This window comes from Pieris rapae, chromosome 1 (genome assembly GCF_905147795.1).
Source record: "Pieris rapae chromosome 1, ilPieRapa1.1, whole genome shotgun sequence".
In the NCBI taxonomy this organism is placed as follows: domain Eukaryota; kingdom Metazoa; phylum Arthropoda; class Insecta; order Lepidoptera; family Pieridae; genus Pieris; species Pieris rapae.
Genome location: NC_059509.1, coordinates 12,805,110 through 12,828,449, shown reverse-complemented (window position 1 = coordinate 12,828,449; position 23,340 = coordinate 12,805,110). Strand labels below are relative to the sequence as shown.

The 23,340-nt window shown below is 37.9% G+C and overlaps 2 protein-coding genes across 4 annotated transcripts in view; one reads left to right on the top strand and one right to left on the bottom strand.

Annotated features, from left to right (window-relative positions):
• The window catches only part of LOC110997429 (ETS-like protein pointed), a 61,044-nt gene that overhangs the window by 447 nt on the left and 37,257 nt on the right, over positions 1-23,340 (top strand). For both annotated transcript variants that reach the window (XM_022265580.2, XM_022265579.2), the window contains exons 2-3: positions 8,327-8,459; positions 11,972-12,092. In XM_022265580.2, the coding sequence (XP_022121272.1) occupies positions 8,337-8,459; positions 11,972-12,092 (244 nt within the window). In that variant the 5' untranslated portion in view covers positions 8,327-8,336. The remainder of the gene's footprint in view (positions 1-8,326; positions 8,460-11,971; positions 12,093-23,340) is intronic.
• LOC110997430 (ATP synthase subunit d, mitochondrial-like) lies at positions 4,544-6,500 on the bottom strand. Of its 2 annotated transcripts, XM_022265582.2 has the most exons (3): positions 6,332-6,500; positions 5,543-5,761; positions 4,544-5,462 (listed from the first exon to the last, which is right to left on the bottom strand). In XM_022265582.2, exons 1-3 carry the CDS (start codon positions 6,448-6,450, stop codon positions 5,282-5,284), a joined length of 519 nt encoding a protein of 172 aa, XP_022121274.1. In that variant the 5' UTR covers positions 6,451-6,500; the 3' UTR covers positions 4,544-5,281. The 2 variants fall into 2 exon arrangements, with proteins under 2 accessions (XP_022121274.1, XP_045486418.1); XM_045630462.1 differs by lacking the exon at positions 6,332-6,500 and having other exon boundaries at positions 5,543-5,863.

Sequence of the window (23,340 nt, the reverse complement as noted above, 5' to 3'; positions counted from 1 at the left end):
ACCGGCCGCGTCCGCTCCGTTTCAAGTGTTTTTATCCCGGACTACCTGACTCGACACTCGTCTTGCCGCAAATTGATTCTTGCTAATAACTCGATCGACACGATAGTTTTTCACCGATATGAGATACCGAATCGGGTTATTAATTATTATGCGTCGAACGATGCCTCTGACGGTGGGACTCGATGGGTGGCGATACCGGGTTGTCCTGTTAAAGCTTACAAAGTCCTACTAAACAAAGGCTGCATTCGAGAGCTTGCGACATTCGCACCGACGCAGGAGTTACTACTCGCTTTGGAATTCATCACATGAGTGTAAAGGTAGAATATACAATGACGTCAGTCAAAAGTATCACCGAGATAAGAATTCTTGTTATTATAACACAAATTGTACGTTCAGCTTTAGCGCGATCTTAAATGTTACGTTTGAAGAAAACGTTCGATTGCAACGATAACCTTTTATTTCCATAGAGTACGTATCACCTAAATAGAGCATACTCATGTCACCAGATGCCCTGCCGATGCCACCAGAGCCTGCGACCGATATTAGATTAGGCCGCCTAGGCCTATAACTTCTACTCAGGTTAAAAATATCTTCGATAGATCTCGTTGTACAAATGACTAAACAGTTTCCAGAGGTTCATTAATTATCAAACGAACCCTTGGAAAAGCTAATGCAGCCAGGTGTTTTGTGTGACCTGTATTTTTTTTAATGCTGCCCTCTGCTATTCATTCGGGTATCAAGATATGGTTCTATCTAGCCCGGGGGCTCTCCGACGTAGAGCTCGTTAAGACTTTCAGATCCGGGCCGCTCGAGGCCGAGACAATCTTTAACCACCGGCCATTTTTATGGTCAACCCCAGACCTCTCCCTAAATCGCTCAGCAGCATGATGATGCTCACAGAAGTAGCAGTAAAGTTAGTCAGTCCGCCCAAAAGACCGATACCAGACAGTCGCGACGCTCCCTTGTCCAGGTGATGCACGACGAATTTCTCGGGTCTTGTTTTGTGTAACCTAACCTCACCTAACATTATAGTACTTAATGATATATACAAAGGGTTAATAAATGGTATGACTTATTATCTATTTCCCCGACTTATCTGTGATAAACTGTTGATATTGATTGATAAAGTAACAATCTTTTTTGTATATGGAGATCCGAAACAGTATCTACTCTGAAACAGTATCCACATGAACTCAGATAATAAACGGTTACAACAAGTCAAGTGTTTATTAGTCGTAAATTAAAATCTCATATTGCTTTCATAGGTAGAAGATAGATACGTTTTAAATGTTCAAAAGAATACCCAAGAACTAAAGAATGCATAAAGCTCACGCATAATCTTCAAAATCAAATTTGTGGCAAAAGTCATCACAAAGATCGCACCCACTATTCGGAAGTCATTGAGACAAACCTAATTACGTAGTGTACCTACTTCTGGTCAAATCAGGAATCCCGAGTCGGTAATTCTTATAAATATAATAGGAGACACAATACTTTGGTAGAATGTTATAGCGATTCCGGAGCAGTAGGTGGAAATATGCTGGTGAAAATAGTTCTGATGGTTTCAGGATGGTCCAAATCGGTCAAATCTGATCGTACTCGACTTGAATGTATGACTATTACATGAACAGACATATTAATCAAAAGAATCGTCTCAATCTGCATTTATTTAAAAAGATAACGTGCTTAAAGTAACATTTGTAACAAGTATGGATATCGGATGCACAACGTAAGCTTGTTCCCGCAATGGCTGCTTATGATTCTCGGTATCAAACCCTCTTTGCGTCTCTTATTGACTGTGCTAAGAGTTATATTCCAAAAATATGTGAAATACGAGACATTCGCCATTATTAAACGTCTATCGTCGCCCGTTGGAAAGTGTTAAGCAAAAGCAGAGAGCGGAGGCGACGAATGTTGCGCAGTTACTTATCACGATATCACAAATCCACATCGTTATCTGTGTATAACTGAAGGCCACGCTTATGTAAATTATGTATTCAAATTCAATTTCTGTATTTAGCATAAATATGATACTTTCGTCCAATAAAATAGCCGACATAGATTTCTAGGAAAACGCTTCGCAGAGACCCACTTTGCCAATAAACAATGTAATCTATAATTATTATTTGGAAATTACACGTAGGATTATAAAAAGAATATAAAATATCGCTGATTATAATTCACTCAAACTGAATTATTTATGCAATGTTACATTAATTAATAACTATCCTTCGTAATCGACACATAAAAAAAATGATGTGTTCGAGAGCGTGCCTTGTCTGAGAAAAAGAAGCCAAGAAAGCGAGTGAGCGAGACAGATCATATTCAGGCACTAGGATTCGTCAATAGTTATATTACATTATTGATAACTATACAAACGAAAAAACTTTTACATTATTAAAACTTGTTCATTTTATTATTAATTCGAGTTTTCTGAAGGAAACTACAAATTTCGACATTCGTTTAAATTTTAAAACATATTCATTAATATGTGAACAATAGGAAACATCAAATTGACCAAAGATTTTATTCAAATTAAATTGTTAAAATGAACATTTGAATAATTCAAAGCATGCAAAACTAAAATATTCTCGAGAATAATTGTTTCGCCGAAAGCGGTTTCACTTTAGAGTTTAAGTCACAGCTGAGGTTTGTGCTGTATCGCTGCGGGGGTGGGGGGGGGGGGGGGTGGCACGGGGGATGAGAGGGGCTAGGGTAACAGATGCGCACACGCAGCCTGCGGTCGTGTGAGTATGTTTTAATAGATTGTGCCGTGGTGTGCGTGTAGGGCTACACCTTGCATGCAACGGGACCCAAGCAGGTAGAAAAATCGCCTGCTGACATGAATTCGTTCAAGACTGCGAAACTGGATTTTAAAAAATTAGGATCAGCAATTATTTCGAGGAAACAATGGCGAAATAATGCGTCACGCACTCAATTTCGAATTTTATATAACAATTTCTATATTAGACATAGACATAACCATAAACATTTTGCCTATGAAGAAATTGCCTTTTACAGCGAAAGGAATAACACCAATGCCGCTTCTTGCTCCGCGCCGCGGCCGGGGCGGACACGAACGTCGCTGGCACAGTAACAATTCAGTCCAAGTCCTAAATATAGTACACAATAAAACAAGTGTCTCTTGCCCTTCATTCAAGGCACATTTATAAAGTTATTTTAAACTTAACGCCTTAAAAAATAGTGTTCATTTCGATTTGAATAATGCGTCTCGGTAATTGGTAGATACGTCGACGACTGCGCGGGCGCAACAGAATTTTTAATTATGAATTAATTAGTAACAACTAACAGATCTAAACTCGCGTCGTCAATATCCGAAACGTTTAACGTAGGTTTTATTAAAATTTGAGCAAGACTGTTTCAGGATAAGGTTTATAAAACTATAAATTAATTCTTGAAATCATTTACTAATTTAATTCTACCGTAACTTTCATCAGAATTATTACCTTGAACTCGCTTATCGTAATGTGTACACATATGTCAATAGGTGTAATATCTAAAATACAAATGAATAAACATGTGCATTTTGCATAATATTATGCCGGCCCTGAGACGAGTTCGTCGACATTTTGATAATAAAGCGACACGATATCACTACCGTAACTATATTATTGTGTATACAGAATACTTGTATTATGTATCTACTTACGATACATAGGTCAGAGCACAAGGCGTCTGTGTAATTCACTCAGCCACTCTAGAACTCAACTCACTTTGACACGGTGAGTGTACCAAGGATATGAAGTAGGTACCGGCAAGTTGTAAAACTACTCAAACACTGTTAACACTCAACACAATAGCGAGCTGAAAATAGTTATGCAGATGGAGCTCCTTGGCGAAGGTCAACGGTTTTTAATCTGTCGATTGACACCATAATGAATACTGAGCAGGCAGGGAGGGCTTCAAAAGACACACACGTAAATAAATATTAGCATTTATTGCTCGTCGACATTCGCCTCACGAGAGTATTGTTGCTCCTACTGGTTGAACGAGTTGGTAATTTTAAGATGTTGATCGCGATCTACTTTTTCATTTCGCAAATAAATATATAGGCTTTTGGTATATCAGCAGTTTCATTATTATTTCATCTGAATAAAATTATCAAAAGTATTTATCACGTTACTGTAGAAAATAGAACACGAACTGGATGAAGCAAGCAAGCATCGGTGGGGTCAGCGAATTTTTTAACCCACACGTTACTCATAGTTATGAATGGGAGAGTGCGAGGGGGCGGGGGCGGGGGCGGTGACTATATTTAGCTCAGCAACAGGTGGTACAACCCTTCCACCCACGATTTCGACCAAACTAACAACACTTACCTAGGGACAATTAAAACATTAGAGGATTATTACAGCCTACGCCGTCTTTGTTATCAAATATTCAATGTCGTTTTCTATGTGATAGTGATGGTAAGGGTATAATATCAAATATAATTAAAATCATTTTATGCATTTTATTCATTTTCATACACAGAGAGATCAAAAGGAGTATTCACTTAAACAGTATTTATCGCTCTCGAAACACCATTTGGATTCAATAAAACGTTCGCGACTTGAATGTTTCGTACGTTCCAGTTCTAACTTCCTTCATTCTCAGATGTAAGAAATAGAATTAGCTTGAATTTATCATTAAATAACAACAAACCATGAATTAAAGTAGCAGTTACATGGAAGACGTAATTCATCAGAGTTCGTAACGAACAGTCTAGACGTTTCTTTATTCTATATTGACAAAACTTGTCACAAGTCTCAGAGTTTTAAAGCAGATTTGAGTTTGTTTTGTAAAAAGGTCTAAACTTTTAGCGGCAATCAGTCAATGAAACAACTCCAAGTAGTGAATGATGGAACTTTAAATCCAGAAACTCAATCCTATCATCAGTCACAATTTGCCACGCGCGACTTCTTGGCTAATGTCTCGGCAGCGACCCTGAACACTAAATATAGACGAGTGCAGCCCTTTTATGCACCCATAGACGATAATTCACTCGCTCGGACTCGATTGCTCCCGATTCTTGTCATGTCGAAGCATTTACTGTTATTCCAAGAATTATTATCTACTTGTATACAAAACTGAGATTTCGAGAGAGCTTATCCTATAGACTTCGGAACAGACCTTTAACTGTCTGCTAAAGAAATAAAAACATACTCGTATGTCACCCGGCATTTGCGTGGCAATTACATTATGTACTACATTTAATATACAAACATACGTTATACGGCGTTAGAAAATATTTAGAAATGAATATTATAACAATTTATTGCTACTTCTTCGTCACTTTTTGCTTGATTACATATCCGAGCTGGCTTTCTTCGTCGTGAGGCCAAAATGTTGGCTTCTTTACTGGATCTAGTGCTTGCTCTGGATATAAGTCGTACACCATTTCCATTGTCATTTCTTCAAACTTTGGCAGCTTCTTCATAGCATCCAATTCCTTAGATGCTCTAAAACACACTAATTATATAACTGTAAGCCGTATTTACAACCAATTTAACTTAGCCTCTTAATAATTATTGTTACTAACTCTTTTATATCGGATTCTCTTTCGTCACAATATGCCTTGATCTTCGGTTCCAGTGATTTCCATTGCTCGTCAATGGAAGCCGAAAGTTTATCTTCAGGATAAGGCACCTTAAAAGCCTCGTACTCTTTCTGAAACTTTTCTACCATTCCAGCTACTGGTACCAGGGACTTATACATTTTCCAGTCTATTTTAGGAAGCTCAGGTGGATTCGCATTCACCCTACAAATTAAGTAAAGCTTATTTAAATAATATTACTGTCGAACGTTCATGTCGCGCCTACTCCAGTAACATTAGGAAATTCAATTCTCCTGAATTCATATACCTAAGCCATTCAATAGGTACAATTAGGCAGATCCAACGTCGAAAAAGAGTTCAGTGGAACAATCTGCTACCTTTCAATAAATTAAAGTGTTTATGAAGCATGAATTGCTCGCACCTAATTTCGCTCCCGCAATACTTAAAGTCAAAAGTCTTCGGACAGAGCGTGCCAGTTCTGAGACTTGGCTTCTTATTTCAAGCCTGGTTCATAAGCTCAGCGTTGATCAATGGCTATGGACCTATGGAGGGTTATGCTCGGTGTTTCTCTACGCGATCGAATTAGAAATGAGGAAATCCGTTAAAGAACTAAATTCACCGACATAGAAAAAAGATGTTGATCCTAAACAGACAATGGCAGAGCACATTGTGAAAATGTAAGGGTCTATGTCCAGCGGTCGTGAATAGGCCAGAAACGAAGGAACGATACAATTATTTTATGACATTTTCTGCGATGAATAGGAATATCGATACCTTCGGAGATATGCATCTGCCTTTGCCTTAAATGCTAGAAATTTTCCCTTTTCATCTGGCGGTACTAGCTTTTGAAGTTGGGCCCAATTTATAATTTGCTTAGTGAACCTTTTGGACATCTCGTCTGAAGCAGTTTTTCAGTTTAAGTAGTATTTTCCAAGTTATTATTTTCAATTTACCTAGACAATAAGTGTCACAATTGGTGACATGTTTTGATAACAAGTTTCTTTTTTAGCAAAAAGTATAGTTTTTATATAAATTTCTAGTTATAAATAATTAATAACTCTAAACATGACTGGAGGGCCATGGCATTCTTATATTAAACGAAAAAGATTACAAGAAGCCCTTTTTGGAAGGAATCCAAACGACCTGACTCACTATAAGAAGCTTCCAAACTTGCCCAATACTTACGAAATGCAGGACGATCTTGAAGTCGACCGTTAAAGCTCCATAAAATCTCGTGCCATATTGGCCGAAAATATTTGACTAATGAATTCAGGCATGAAGAAATCGATTGTCCACCACACGATGCAGAAGGGCCAATCGGCACGCAAAGTTGCGTGCGTGCAAATTACTTGAAGCCTTAAACACCAATTTGTAGGTCGGAGAACGTATGTCAACGACTTGGCATCTGCAAAGTTAATGCCCCGGGCTTCGAACCCGTTGCCTACAGGCATTCAGTCAGTTGGGAGATTCAGATATTTTGGCTTATCTTTTGCAGTTTCGAACTTCTTACATTTATTGATTCCTTCCTAATGCGAAGATAAAACGAAGCTACAAAGTTTCCATTCAACCGAAATAAGAATATAATATTGTGTAATGTTGCAAATATTTAATATAAAATCCAAACTTTTAAGCGTCTTAAAGCGATTAGATATGCTGTTATCATATCTTCAGGTGAATATTGTCACAAGCAATTTATATTTTATTGTGTCTGTAATATTCTCTACAGATATAACAACAACTATTTATTTAGAAGCAAATGAGAAAAAATTGACTTTGTTTGTCTTTATGGACTCCGTTACTACTTTATTGCAATGAATCTGCGTGACAATAATGAATTGCTCGCACCTAATTATCACTGTCGACTACACCCCGATCACCCTTCCGAGTGAGCGAACAAACTACACACTGCTTCAATTACAGACATTATGACCACGTTGTCAATGTAAGCATCGTTTCCGGCGGAAATGGCCCAGAGCGACCAGCAGCGCCGAATTCAGCCGACGACATATTTACCGTATCACCCGGTTATTGCCCGAAACGGCCACTCAAATTTTCAAAGGATTCGTCGCTGTATTTTGTAGAGAGAATGAGATGCACGTGCTTTTGGGAACCATTTCCGGCGGAACGACCCGTTGCATCGGCGTTAACTAATCTGAATCGCTTTGATGGAGTATTAATGGGTGCGACGAGTGACTCTACCTTCTCTAATTTGTTTAAATTGTTCTATTTGTTTGTTAATGCGTTCCAACTAAAACAGGCTTGACCCGCTTGTAGCCTATATCGTATCGAAGAAAGGGGAAAAGACGCGTGTGACGAGTGCTGTGGTCAGCGAAGCCCTATTAGTATTGCTGCCGTGTTCGCTGACCATAAAATTAAACCGACGTGCATTGCTATGTAGGGAACTTCACAACACGGGTACTTACGTTGTGTCTTTGTGTAAGTGTACTTTCACACATGTACAGTTTTTTTTAAATCCGTTGAAATTGCGTGATCCAAAAACTATCGTGGAGAATAAATCAACACAGGGAAGTAATTAAAATTTTTTGTCTGTCTGTTCAGTCTTATTTACAAATCTTTTTACACAAGTGCTATAGGTTACTTTTCGGCTTGCTAACCATTTCAGTAGAAATCGAATGAAATCAGCATCTATTTAAAGATGACAATAGTCGCTGTAATAACTATTTTTCTATTAAAACAAATTAAATTGTTTAAACTGTTTAAATTCAACCGTAATTTCTTCGTAATATTTAATGTCGTTTCTGTTTGCAGTCCCAGCACGATGAAGCTGGAATGGACGGAAGGCGAGGACTATGGTCTTGAGGAGGCTGCCTTCTACGAGGGACCAGCGATGGCCGCGCCGCCGCCTCGCAAGCACGTCTCGTTCAGTCTGCGGCTTGACCTGGTACGCTTACTAATACCAACTAAAAGAGTGAACTATTTTCTACATTCACAGATATCGCTAGGTTGTAGACAAGCCTGTTAAAAATAACCGGTATGAGTTAACTAACCGGTTCCTGATCGTTGAAATAAAACCTTGATCTTGACTGACTGACGACGGGATATCCGATAGCGAGGAAAAGCAACATCCTCGCAAACCGACTTGTATAACACGTTTAGAAATCTCATTAATCCAGTGATACATGTAATTTTAGTATTCGGTTCTATCGGATGGTCTATCAATGGACAACTTATAACTGCGGTTCGGTTCAAATTATTTAAAAAGACAAATTTACTAATTATCGTTTTAATTTGCAATCTTCTGAATATGTACTCGCTAATATGGCAATTCAAGAAAGTAAGAGAGAACCTGACAAAAACCCGTCTAAATGGGACTGGTTCGTTGATACTAGAATAACTCGCAAGACATGTAATTGCTAACATACCACTTAAGTAGAATGAGTTCTGCTTGTCGAGTAAGGAATACCAATTGCTACTTGTTTGAAGCCGATTGCAATTATCTATTCTTTAAATAGAGCAAATCATAGGTTAGTTGCATTTTACTTGTTCCAGCAATTTAGCAACTGTAAGATTGTGTTGTTAATATTGCTGGCGAAGCCAAGGATTACACAGTGCTGATTGCCAGCAGGTTAGGTTGATTAGATGAGCATAATATATATGTATATCTTAGTGACTTATGGCTGCTGATGTCAAAAACTATTTTCAACCTGCAGAAGAGAGTTATTCAAGTGCGATCTTTAATTTCAAATGTAGGTAATCTCTGAGAGATAAATCCAAGGAAACCTTTTCCTCGCAATATATTTATGAAAATATTAAGTATGTATACGAAAATAGTGATAAGTTTACAAGAATAACTTAATACTCAGAACAAACGCAGGCTGCAATTTCCCCGTACTAGACTTTCTAAAGTTAGTCATTATTTTTTGGGAAAACGATATGTTTCTTTAATAAAATCCCAGAGGCTCTTTTAAATAGATAATACTAAAAGTGTAGTCCTACCTCAGAGGCCGGCAACGTACCCAAGAAAAATGGGTGTCTATGGGTTGCGATGACTGCCTATTTATATAAAAAAATAAAGAAAAACTGTGTAAAAAACTTGCTATAAAGTTAACGATTATCTAGTTGATAAAGGGCCTGAGACTAGTGTTAGACAGGCTACTTCTAATTAATTAGCGATATTTGTTTTAAAATGTATGTTGTTTAATGATTTGCTATTTTAAAAGAGTGCCGAGAGTTTTTTTACGAGGGTTTTTCCTTCGGTTTTATATCCCGTCTTCTTGTCGATGAGAGGAATGTCAGTTTTTGGCATAGGAAAATTATATACGGCCCGATAAAGAGCTTTAAGATTTTAAATGCGTTACTAAGAATGTATCTAAGAATTAATATTATGCCGTGGTTTTAAATGAAGTGTCATTACTGCTTGAATGATATTTCTGTTTTGGGAAACCGATTTAGTGTCTCCGGTCACGTATCGGGCGTGTTGGTGCCACTACCACCGGAAACTGCCGAACTGCGTGTTCAACGTCTTCACACCACTTTTTATTTTAGCCGAATCATCCTTTAAGCCTACAAGCCAAAACTAAATAAAACCGTCTACTTTGTTTTACGATACATATATTAATCAATGTGTGAGGCTCGTCGTAAATAAAGATTGTATTGTACGACGATTAATCCCCATTATTTGTATCTCACGCGGTTCACTCCCTACCATCCATCAACCAGAATTAGTATATCGAAAAAAGAGTTTCTATTTCAAAGTGCCCGCTTTTTATTTGTTTTATTTTAAAACTTGTCCGTGACACTGACGCTAAGCTGCACTAATGAGTTTCGACATTAGCTCACTGCGACCTAAACGTTTTAGATAATTACGAATGATTATAAGTCAGAACATGTATAATATATCTATAGCAATAATTATTGATAAATAAATTTGGCCGTTCATACGCGCGGAGGTAAGAGTAATATTTATTGAAGCATAGCTCATTAGGGCGAGGCATACGATATCCGGTGTCTAATTAAAGGGATTTGTCTAGTTATACGCTGAGCGAGCTTCGGTGGACGCGCATTAATTACACTCAGATATAAAAATATTACTGAGTTGACTATTTTTTTTTATTAATTGAAATATTGATTATTATTAGATATAATATAATATTCTATAAAAAAAAGGTAGACTTGTTACAACACACGTACCACCGCGAAGGTAAGTTTCATTTGGAATTGAGCAAAACAAACGTGGAAAATGCGTTGAATAATAGCGTTGTTTTGTAAATAACATGGTCGTTAGGGAAAAATTAGGCAAAACTACAAGCGCGGGTGATTTGTTCAATTCTATTACTCAAAGTTCTCTGAAAAGAGGGCTGCTGATAAGTTAACGATAGCGATGATCATTATCTACCAGGTGTCCTTCTATTTATAATACATATTCGACTACTGCTACGCGAAGGGATTCTTGTAAATGCTGTCTTCAGTACTAAAACAATATGAAAATTGGTATTTAACTAACACATCTTCAATTTTAATAATATTGTTATTTCCTGGGAAAATTTCGTATCAACACGTGCTATGACAAATGTTTTAAAATTATCTCTTAATCAGAATGGTGTGATCGATAAACAATTAGTTTATTATAATATGTCTTTTTCACTAAAGCTTTGTATATTTTTCGTAAATTGATTTAATATGCTTGTTTTAACTTGCAGTGATAAAGCATTGCGTAAATATAATAAGACACGAATCACAATAAAAGGCTTATCTTTATTTTTTTAAGGCGTTTTCGTAAAGCGTTCCTCTATTTTTTCTCGACAAATGGTAATTAGTATTGAGCATCCATCAATAAATCAGACACAGTGCTGGGAACGATAAATATAAATGATTTATCAATCACGAAGGTGAGTTGAAAATCACGTGCGGAGGGCGAGCGACCCCTCTCCCTCAACCGTAAATAAAGCCGGTGTTTGTGGGTTAATCGTCGCTCGGCCATCGTTGATGCTTCCTAAGAACGCCTTCAAAATCATACAGCCACATTAAATTTGAAACGGGGCGTGTTTAGGAATACGAACACTCGTCGAACTAATCGCATTCACTCATTTGTAACTTTATAATAAACGTTTTGATTTGAAATAGTGGCCGATTCACCTCCCTAACACATGCTAAGCATCTATTTACATACATTTTATTGACATCAAAGTCAATTTGAAGGACTGAGGCTTTCCATTGTCTTTGCGATTTTAAATCTTGCGAGCGGAAGAAGCACTCCCTGAATGGAATAATCAATAGAACCTCTTTGGCCTCATCCACTTACGTATTACCTACTATGAATACTGTCGAATTAGAAACTATGTAGGTACCTATATCGAATTAGCTCTTTCAAATTGCGACAAAGGCCGGAGAGGTATCTACGAATTTGCTGTGCACCAATTTTAAAGAGTCACATGAGTCGTTTAAATGTTTCAGTGTGACGAGGGCGGCGGCAACGGCGATGCCATCAAGACGGAACCGCCAGAAACGGAGGAGCCTCGCACGATGCGGAAAGTGCCCTCTCTGTCGGACCTCACCGACCCTGAGACATCATTGGGTAAGTTATTTATGAAGATTATTTTCTGGTGGAAAATCTTAAATTTAACATCATACTTAACCTTGAGATAATAATTATACAATAACGCGATTAAAACGAAATATATACTGTGTGCCGTGGTATTCAGGTATAATTCTAATTTGCGTGGCAAGGTAAGTGGCAACTGTCAGGCCCAATCGCCCACAAGACGCAATAAACGGCGACACAGATCCAATCTGCCCTATCCTGCTCACCGATTACTCAAATCCTGAAGGATTCTTCTCTCTGATCTTCGTTACTTTAGTTTGCTACATTAGAGAACGAAAACTTTCAACTTCGATGAGTCTTCATCAAAAGATTACAAGTTCCAGCGAACAGGTCATAGAAAGGGTTTTGTAATCAGAGAAATAGTTTACGGAATGTTAAATATACAATCATTTATAAATTCTTACTAAAGACCAAACAATACAAATGGAAACTATTGTTACTTAGTGCATTTTGGTTGGCTAATTCGGTTCGGATTTAATTATAAAGGCATCAATAGTAAATATGTATTACATATATTAACAGTGGGTATATATGTAAGTCTCAACGTGTGTGCGATTAGCGAATAGATGAACCCCGAATAGAATAATATGCCGCATCCTTGTTAGGAGCGATGCAGTTTCAGTGCGCAGTTTTCATAACCCAGTTTACATGTCATACACTTGACATTGCAATACTAGCTACCTTCCACAGCATCATCGTTGAAATCATAAGATGAATAAATCAATAATAGTTTAGTGAAATGTTTTACACAGACTGAAACTGATCTGAAAGCGTGCTCTACAGGGCTGAATATCGCGGGTGATTGAACTCAGAGTGCGTTCGGGGTGGCCCAAGAATACGGGCCTATTGTTGATGTTGTCTTTGTTTTACATATGTGTACGTGGGAACTGGGAACTGATGTGTGTTTGCTACTTTAACACCAAGTCTTAGCATAAGAAATTGACTTGAAACATCACAGCCGTTTTTTTACGCACGCGATCTTCACTAACCTACTCGCTTTCGCAAATCTACCTTAAATCTTCTATAAAACTATTCGTAATTAGATATCAAGGCTCCGCACTAAGGAGAACAATGCAGTAATGAGTTCTCTCTAATATCTCAGACACTCGGCTGTGACTCATGTTGATTAATTAACTATATCAATATATCTATTACGCACACAATCTTGTCGTTTACCACCTTGAGATAACGTCCCTTTCCGCGTGACGCTCTCGCGAAACTCCATAGTTAATGTTATTTATATCCATAACACATCTGGAAAGAGAAGTCGCAGATATTTTAATAAGTTCTCGTGTTTTCATCAGCATATTAGATATACATATTTCTTTGTAGTGCGCGAAAAGGTTACAAGTCCAAAAGAAATTAAAAATATGAAAAACTCAAGATAAAATGACCAGGTTTTTACGGGTATGAGGCTTCACCCGACACCGTAAAGGATGTTGCGGTGTCCACTTCCCCTCGCTGTTGAAGTATACACAGGATGTTGCCAAAACTACGTGCCGACTTTACACTCGCCATTACTAAGTTACAGAATTCGCTGTATTTGTATTGTTGATTGTTTTCTTTACCCAAATAAACATTCCGGTCTCGTGTTTAATTAATGAAACTAGGTGACTTTAGCGAGCCTTTTACTTAATAATCAGTTTTAAAAAGAACGTTCCCATCGTGGCAAGTAACCCTATGACGGTGGCGTGTTTCGTTTTTTTATGCTTCATCAAGCGGAAAGTTTCGAGTATCATCTGGTTTGGTTGGAACATTATGAAGCCACGGCAGACACATTTATCTGCCATCCATTTTTTATACTTTCTTTGAGTACGCTATACGTTGTAATTGGAGGCTATCATAATGGAATATTTAACAGAACAGTAATCTTTTTATGGGGACAAATATAGCCGGAAATAAGCTTTGTACATTGGTTCTTCCTTAATACAAACGTGGAGACAAAAGTGTAATTTAAGATTGCTTTGCCATAATTGAAATCAAGTTTAGATAAAAAAGTAATTCGAATGTTTTAAAGATGTCAGCGCCGTTACATTCGAGTCAAGAGTCGAAGCTGCGTACATTTTGCAAAAACAAAGCGAGTTATTCCTGAACAAGTTCAGATGTTGACACAAGAGAATTCTCACGAACGGCCTACCATTGCACACGTGTTCAACGCACACAGCCACACTTCATTCACCCGACCGAGAAGCTCGTGAATGAACCACGAAAGCTCTCGGCGAGTTATGGTCGCCTGGTACCGCGGGCGGACTGGTTGACGGACATGTTGCATCGACGCCCGATTTTGTCGACAGCCGACACTGACCACTCACTCGCCAACGCTCTTCGTTCATTTACTCGTTTCGATAAGAATTCAATTATTGTGTACGTACTTAACTTCCTTAATTGAGTAGTATACATACTTTAACAGAATTCTGTTGAACATTGTCACCTCTGCTATCGCATATCATAAAATTGTATCTAATCGTAAGGAGAATGAATGATACACTAATACCACTTCAAAGTTAAATCTAAACGTTCATTACGTCCACAACTTGACCGCAACAATAATTGCTCCTACCACACACCGCACATACCTACCTACTAAGTAGATAAACGAACCCGCGTAGGCGCAGGCATTAATCCCTTCTCGAAACTATTTACAAATCCTCTTTTGCTTTTTTTCACTAAATTATAATATATACTATGTTATTTAGTCTTATCTTTGTAGAAAATAATCTTGCACAAAAATCAAACATTAAATCAAATTTAGGAGTTTTCGCAAAAAAAATGGCGATTAAAAAGAGTGGCGGAGAGTTTATTGCCAGTTCTTCTCTGTCATTCTACGCCCTTGATTTGATAACTTGCAGTAAATGTAAAATTAGAAGCATTAAATGTTTATTTATTTTTATGACCTTCATAGGAGTACATCGTGTTACTTATCAATAAATGATGACTTAGCTGTTTCTCAAAATTGAATCATATAATCTGATAGATCAGATAATGTCTTCTCACTTAAACATTTAACACGATAATTATAAAAACTATATAGTATAGTTGGCATGAATTGAAGCCGCGACTAAAGCTACATTCTAGGGCCCAGATATATTGCATATTCCGGTCATAGCTCAGTCATAGGCAGGTAGAAAACTTTTTATGAACAGTTTTATTAATTTGACTATAATTCTGTCGTACGCTCAAGTGTTTTAAATGCTCAGCGCGTCCATCACAATCGTATACGCATCCAAATGGGTTCGTCGTCACCTCTCGCTTCTGGCCACTGTATTGTATGCATACTAAGCGAGTAAAAATCATGGGCTCACAGAGAATATTATAACTGAACAATTCCAATGCCTGTTAAAAATTCAATATTCTTTGACAAAGGATTTAATGGAAACATATAAACTCTTATGTATAGATATATTAATTATGCTGAGCACTATTTAATCTTATCAAAACAAATGCAGTGAGTGTGTCTGTCTGTAAATGTTGATTTAATTTACATGCCTAAAATATACTTGTACAATGTGTTTCGTAGTTAAGATTTTCTTTACATAACATTAACCAGAAACAAAATAAGTTTTTTAAACAATGTCCTGCGCAACACCGTTTTCGGTTAACCAGCGCCATCTAGTTATGTTTGTAAATAATCGGTACAGACTTTAGGTAAGTGGAAATCAGTACGTTCGTTTATAGCCCACTAGGTGGCGCTGAGATTAAGTTTTACTTCCTGAACATAGATGGCGTTAACTGCAACATTTTTTATAATATAATAATCAATGTATATTATTAAAAACAAATGTAACTCAATAGTTACATTTGTTTTTAATACATTTTGATTAAAAAGAACAACACATAGTCTTGAGGTGTCGTCTTATGCCGAATAGTTGTAAGTTATTTAGGTAAATTAACAATTAAATAAAGCGAATATTCAAATATTACTTTTGTTTGAAACAAATCCTACAATACAATTAACTGGTTGCTTCGTAGCATCATTATTTTTTTTGTCAATTAGTTTTTCACCTAGAGATTCCTCACCCTCTCTATAATTTCGTAGGGGTAATAAAAGCAAGTTGTTGAAGACCGTTGGTTGTGTGGATGTGACGTCACAGGGGGTAGGTGGTCGCGGGAGGGGGAGGCGTGGGAAACGTGCGGCAGGTGCGCGCGCGCCGGCCACTGATCCTGAACGCACACACACGCACATCACAAGGAAACTATCCGTTATTGAGAAAGTTCCGCTTTTCCCCTATTGCCATGATTTTATCTTTAAAGTAAAATAACCAAAGAGCCAGCTTTCATTTATTATAATTATTGTAATAGCGATTTTAGTATCACATGATCTGCAGAGCCGGCGGCGTCGTTGCCAACTGTTTCTTTGTACTTTTCCTGCGCATGTATTATGCATGAACTGGAATTGGACTTTACTCATTACATTTATAGAATTGAAAACATATGTTACCAACTTAACCCAAAGTTCTATAAAAACAAATAAACAAACCCTTCAACTTTCTACTATTGGGTAGTTAATAAGTCTAAAACCTAACTAGTTTAACTTTTGCAAAAGTCTTGTGTGTAAACGAACGCGCCAATTTAACGAGTAACCTGATTATGAGTGGCCAGGACTGGCTCAACAAAAGTCGATAGAAAAATTAGATTCCTCCGTCCTGCCTACCGACCTCTCTTTGATGTCCATTAATAAAGTTCGCCTCGACCAACGCACAGCCTTTTAACTTTTAAAGCCTCCCGAAATGTAATTAGCGGTGTTATTAAAAAGACCCAAACTTTACTTGCCTTCCGACAATCACTATTATGTGGTTAATAGGACGTACTGTTGTCTCTGATTAGTAAAAAATATACATATATAGGGGTAAGGGATTGAGTAGCCATAGAAAATAATACTTAATGTTCGCATTATGAACGCCTGCATTTAGCATGAGAAAGTTCCAGCCCCGTCAAAGGAAATCTATAGCCCATCTAGCAGTTTCAAAGTAATGAAATGCAGTAAACAGCCTCCGGCGGTACGGCCCGGCGTTAACTGCAACTCAAATTAATTAACACTTAATGATAGGAGTCTTATAGCTTGTCTACATATATACATAGATATACTCATGTGTACTCATTTCGATAGTTTTTTTGCGCCAAAATATACGCCATTATTACCGTTATTAACAGTATGAGATGGTTCGTCTAGAATGCACATTTTGCTCTCGTCTCAAACTAGGCTTTTGGATGTACAGAAATAGGTGTTTCGCACTTAACAATGATCGGAAGTAACTGTCTTATAATTGACTATCGATTATTCAACATTCGTTTCACTAGTTTTTGTTTCAGAATTTACAAAAATTCTCATTGAAATAACAAATACCATTTATTGTTTTTCCTAAATCTATATTGTAAACTAAGTGACTGATAGGACAGGACTAGGTGACAGTAATTAGACTATTCAAATATGTAGTGCGCAATTTGGGTTTGAATTTGAATTAGAACAATTCGTAAAATTTTCAGAACCATGACTTCAATAAAAAGCATTTTGTTTATTACTGGAGTGAACCAATTCAAAATCTTTAACTGACTGGTGTTCACTGGCATTATTCTACATTACTTAATCTAAAATACACTATTATCCGCATATTGCGAATAAATCTTGTATTTCGAAACCTTTTTTAATTTGAGGCAAGAGTTGTTACACTTTCGACGAGATGAACATTGAATGTTTGACAGTTATGAGACCCATGAATATTTTGCATTCATGTTTTTTTTTGTGATTTTGCTATTCGGCTCGGAGACAAATTCAACATATTAAAAACCAAAAAAAAATTGTCCTGCCACCCTCGACTTATAAATGTTCGAACAAAGTAGAGAAGCAAACATCTCACTGAAAAGTGATAATTGATTAGTGTTGAATCTGCTAATCGCATGAGATTGCTATTGATTCACAACTATTTGCTTGCTTGCACAATCAGAATAATAGCTCACAGATAGCGTTATCATTTAAAGATCCAGATGGTCATGGCTATGGATAGGTATAAGCGTATTTCTTAATATTTTGAAACTTTTAAACATCTTTACGGAGAGGCCCGTGCAGGTGTAAACTCAATCCCGGCCCTGTGTTAGGTGTTGCTAACAATTAAGTACGGAAATAGTATATTTCTTTCGGATTTGACAAACTTAACTAGTAATCCTAAGTAGCGAAATGAACGAGCGCAATCCTTGACTGTGTTCTGCATCCATTTTGACAATGTAGAAATATTTATTATTAATCGTGAACGTACCAAATAAATGAATACAAGCAAAGTCAATCAGCAAAGAGGCAATATCTGCTTATGACGTATACCTAATTATGTAAATGTTCACGGTTAAGCTCGTCTGGCAAAGTCACGTATGTGTGTCGTTAACATAAAACTATCAAACTCGTGTTATCACCGGTTCGCGAAGGCGATAATGTGGGAACAAAAAGCACCTGCAGCTTTCAGAGTTCGAGTTGCGTCAAAGTTGAAATGATTAAAATGAATAAAAATTAAATCACTTAAGCGATTAATAAATCTCGTTTATCGTCAAGTGACCATTTATTTTGTAGGATTGCTGAATTGTCTTTAATTAATTCTAATTGAGAGTCCTTTCGAGCCGTTTGCGAGACGCTTTATTGCAAACGCCCGCATCGGACCGAGACCACGGGACCCCAAACCCGACCCACATGTTGTAAACAACGCTTTTAATTTCACACGAAAATCGAAGCTCCGTTAAGACTCTAATCGATTACTGCGATATCCTGCCCACATTAAGGAAAGCGATTACGAAGTCAGTTTCGGGAACGCCCGGATTTAGCTTGGAGCTGACTAGTTTTACTTACCGAGAAAAAGCGGTTTTCGGCGTCACACGCTTCGCTACCGTCGGCGCTGCAGTCTTGTATTTCATTAGCTAGAAATCCGCAGAGTGTTTTTCCGGGGTTCCCGGCACATCCACAATGGCGCCGTTTCCGGCCAGGTTCCCGCCAAAACAGAAATAAACTGACCCACTTGCGCGGCCGCACGTCCGGCTACCTCGCGCTGTCAGCGTTTCCGGAAACTTGTCATATTTTATGCTTTATGATTTTTACGTACCTACTTATTTCTCCAAGTCATGGGTCTGCGGCGAGAAAAGGGTACATTTGATATAAATGAAAACGAACGTGAAAACCTGGGATCGTGTGATGAGCGAACTCCGAAGGCTTGCATAACCGCCGCCGAAGTTTTTGGAGCGGAAAGGTACTCGAGGAGAATTGCCACAGCGTGACCTTGCACGCCGATTTATGTATGAGCACCCATTATGCTTGTAAACACGCATTTTTCGTGCGAACTAATAATGTTTCAATAACATAAATAACTTACCAATGCCAATTTTTTTTCAAAAGTACTCGCATTAATTGCTTGAACGCTTATCTGATTGAACAAGTTTACTCTTCGTGTTTTCTTAAAGGTTTGTGGATATTAGACGCAGAGTTTACGAGTGCAAAAGCATTATTGTCACATCGTTGGTACAAAAACGGCCTCGGCCCTGGAAAGATAGCCGCGGCCTCTTTGTCGGCGCACATCAAACACGTCGCACGCGACTCATTGCCTTCGTAGAACACGAGGTCTGAGGTTCGATACGCCAACCTAATCGAAGTGTTCTTTTTTCTGAGAAAAGAATCGGAACAAAACTGATAACGCCCATTTCTATAACTTTTAGCTTTTCTACGAATTCTATGTTTACTAACTCATTCACTATTAGAAGATCTATGCCATTATTTTCTGATAAGGCTACATATTAAATGTCTTATTGTAAGCTTACCGCCTCGTAAGACAGACTTCGAAATCCGTACAGAATCTTCGTGGTATCTCTGAGATCGCTAAGATCGCAGCCGAGATCGACACGACGCGGCTAGTTGGCCTCTGATTGAGCCGTACCTATCATTTGTTCGTTTTGTTTTTTTATTTGCCCCGAGTGATGGCTACCAGTCTTTTTGTTTTCTTATTTGATGTGAGCTTGAACTTTCTCTGTGTATTTGGGTTGAGCACGTAACTTTATTACTTTACACCTGTGGTTACCTCGTAATCTAACGATAAACAAATTTCAGCGCTATTATTTCTAATTGGGCTGGCTAACTTTCTTTTTTTATGTGAGAGAATATATATAGCAATTGTAATTATCATTTTGTATAGGTATTTATTTAGATTAGTTAATCAACTCATTAGTGTAGTAGCAGTAAGTATATTGAACCTACCTTAGGTGCAGAGAGTTCAAGTAGGTTTGAGATTATCTTGCCCTGACGCCAAATATCTATAAGGGACTCTGTTGTAAAGGCAGAGCGTTTGTATTCCTATAAGAAAGCAGTATGTAAGTGTAGTTTTGTCTATACTAGATACTGGTTCACAGTACTTGGGCGGCAGGTGTTTCGAAGCAGCCTCCTCCCATTGCGCCGGCGCCGTCTCACGATTTAAAGAGCATTGCACTGGTCGAGATTTACAAGATCACTGCGGGCGATGCGCAAGGTGCAACCTCACCGGTCACCCCGAGGGACAAAGCGCGTTGAACTTCTTCGCTTGGCTTATCAGCCTAAAGTCCAAGGGTCGCCTTTTCTTTTCACTTTTCATTACTCTACTTATCATCACCTATTGGAGAACGGTATCTATCTGGTCCTTTTTCCTGTTACGCAATTTCTATTAATATAATTTATTTATCGTATCACCACTTGCGACCAATTAGTTGATGATTCGATACAGCCAGATTTCTTTAAACTTGTAATTGGCTCGGCTACCGTCTTCAATAAAGTTTGGATCCCGCAATTAATAGTGTAATTAAATCGAAGCAACCGATTCGTTAAGTGCCGCGACTAAAGTGTACGCCACTGTGTTAGGTATTCGTAGTTGTATTCTAATAATCGCCACATTTCATTTGGCCTAATATCGGTGAAACAATTAAGTTGCTAAATAAATAAATAATGCAATCAAATAAACGTCGCCGTGCCTTCGATCTAAACACAAGCGATGCAAGCAGCGGCTAAAAGGGTTGAGGGAGGACGTAATTCATCACTCGCCGTGCGTAATGCACTCAAAATTTATTTGCGTTTAACCAAGACACAGTGTCGCTTTCGAAAACACACATTCTTCAAACTGTTTTTCTTTATGAAAGAGTTTTACGACTGTGTCTCTCCTCCATTAATTTATACAAAAATAGATCTATTACAACCATAAAGGACTCTATTTTTGATATTCGGCAATCGACGCAGCTAAGGAAGCTTTTTATTTTATTTAAACCCTGAATGAAACACTTAGACAAAACACTAGAGGCATTTTAAAGATCTTTTTCGATTACAGCGTCGAGACAAAGGAGTTATTATTTAATCAGTAATTCGAATCGGTACCAGCAATTTATTCGTAAGTAGTTTCGATGTCGGACTGTCAGTAGTTTTTATAATGCGCTCGTGTGTGTGCCACAAACACATATGACCGATTAATTTAACATACCTCATTCAACTATGAATGGGATGCTGCCACCGTCGTGTCGCAGGGCTACCAGGAACATCTTTTTCGGTTTTATACCTGGATGTAGGCCAATGTCTTTATTACTATTTATTTAGTATTTTATAGTCGGCGACATTTAACGATTTTTCTAATTGACTCAATTTGCAATGATACAATGAAAAAAAAATTATTGCGAAAGTGGCAGCTATGAAACGATTGTGTGATTACAAAGAGGTAGGTCTTCCGCCGAAAGGAAACACAGATTTATGTCAGTAAAGGTGAAAGTATGAAACGTTACTGGCGCCCGCGAGCTCGATGCATAACCCTATAAATAATGTTGCAAATGTAGGTGTAATTCCCACGGTGTGCGAAACTGGTCGCGATAAGCCCACGGCTCGCGGCCACTTAAATTAGTGCTTTGGTGACAGTTTCCTGCCGCAACACCACCGCCTCACCACCGCCACGCCGCGTCACTGCATCGGGCGTTTGAAAGGGTTTGATACCGACGACGATGCAAGCCCTGCTGTCACTAAACTGCTCGTAGTGTCGTTATTTATACGTGGCCATACTTCGATGCTCCGTTTTCGACTTCAAGTCGTGTTCGGTTATCGACTCGTCGTTGATGGCGATAGGAGATGAGCTGGAGCACAAAAAGTGGTGTAATTGGGCGTACTCTTGAATCGAAACATTTTTTTTCTTTGCTAATTCTGAGCATTCAAACTTAAGAAATAAAATAAATCTTCGAAGCGCGAGAACCTTTCAAAACATTCTTTCCGTTATGTTTCTTAATGGACAGTTTAATAATATTGTATTTAATTAATTATACCGGTCTCGTTCGGACTGTCAGCGATTGACACTCGTGGGAAATTATTTTTGACGCGCTGTCACCTTGCTTAAATATGTAATTTTATTCAATTATTAAAAGTTTACACAAATTTATTTTATTATATATTGAATTTAAAAAAATATGTTTGTGTCATATGTCACGGATAGGTTGAGTTCATATGACGGTTCCAGTCTGTTACACAGATCATGCTGTGACCACTGGAGCATGTCAAATGCTCGTTTTAAGCGAACGTCCATATCGCATGCTCCATTTGCTGATCACTCAAGAAAACTCGTTCATAGCGTCAACCTTTCCAGTTACAATTTGATCTCTCGGTCGGATCTCATCAAGTGAAATTGTCATTTGCCCCTCTTAAAGGGAATTAATCTTTTCGTTGGGGTGTCGGGTATTTACATCTGAAAATAGCCCGTGGCAACATCTCATTAGAGCCGTCGGCGATCGGCTCCGCTTTGAAAAATGTCTTCGAGCGAAACTCCTTTGACGACCGTTGAAGGGTTAACCACAAATAAATACGGAAGCGGGTGACGCTCGATTTTTAATAGTTTTTAATTAGGAAACAGCTTAATTTCCAAACGGTCGGAAGCTCAGACACTCGTCACGATGGCAAATAGGCGTGTGAAGTGTTTACAAACTTGCATCCAAATTAATAGCCGATGAAAGATAACAAATTAGCAGACTGGAATGACTAGACTATAATATGTATAATACGTTCAGCTGTTTGGCAGTAATTTGGCATCTTAAATAATAAAAGCCTATTGCCTGCAAACGTAATAATTAGTAATTTAACTAGTGAAATAACACACACATTTTGCTAATATTTAAACACGAACAAAACATATCTGAGGATAATTATGTAAATTGCTCTCGGCCGAGGTTAGATATTTACTGTTATGCACCCTTTCACTCATCCCCT

Excerpts from the sequence above, each read along its gene's own strand:
- LOC110997430 (XM_022265582.2), bottom strand. The coding sequence starts at position 6,450 with ATGTCCAAAAGGTTCACTAAGCAAATTATAAATTGGGCCCAACTTCAA. Across the intron at positions 5,762-6,331 it reads GCAGATGCATATCTCCGAAG|GGTGAATGCGAATCCACCTG; the intron begins GTATCGATATTC and ends CTTAATTTGTAG. Across the intron at positions 5,463-5,542 it reads AGAGAATCCGATATAAAAGA|AGCATCTAAGGAATTGGATG; the intron begins GTTAGTAACAAT and ends AGTGTGTTTTAG.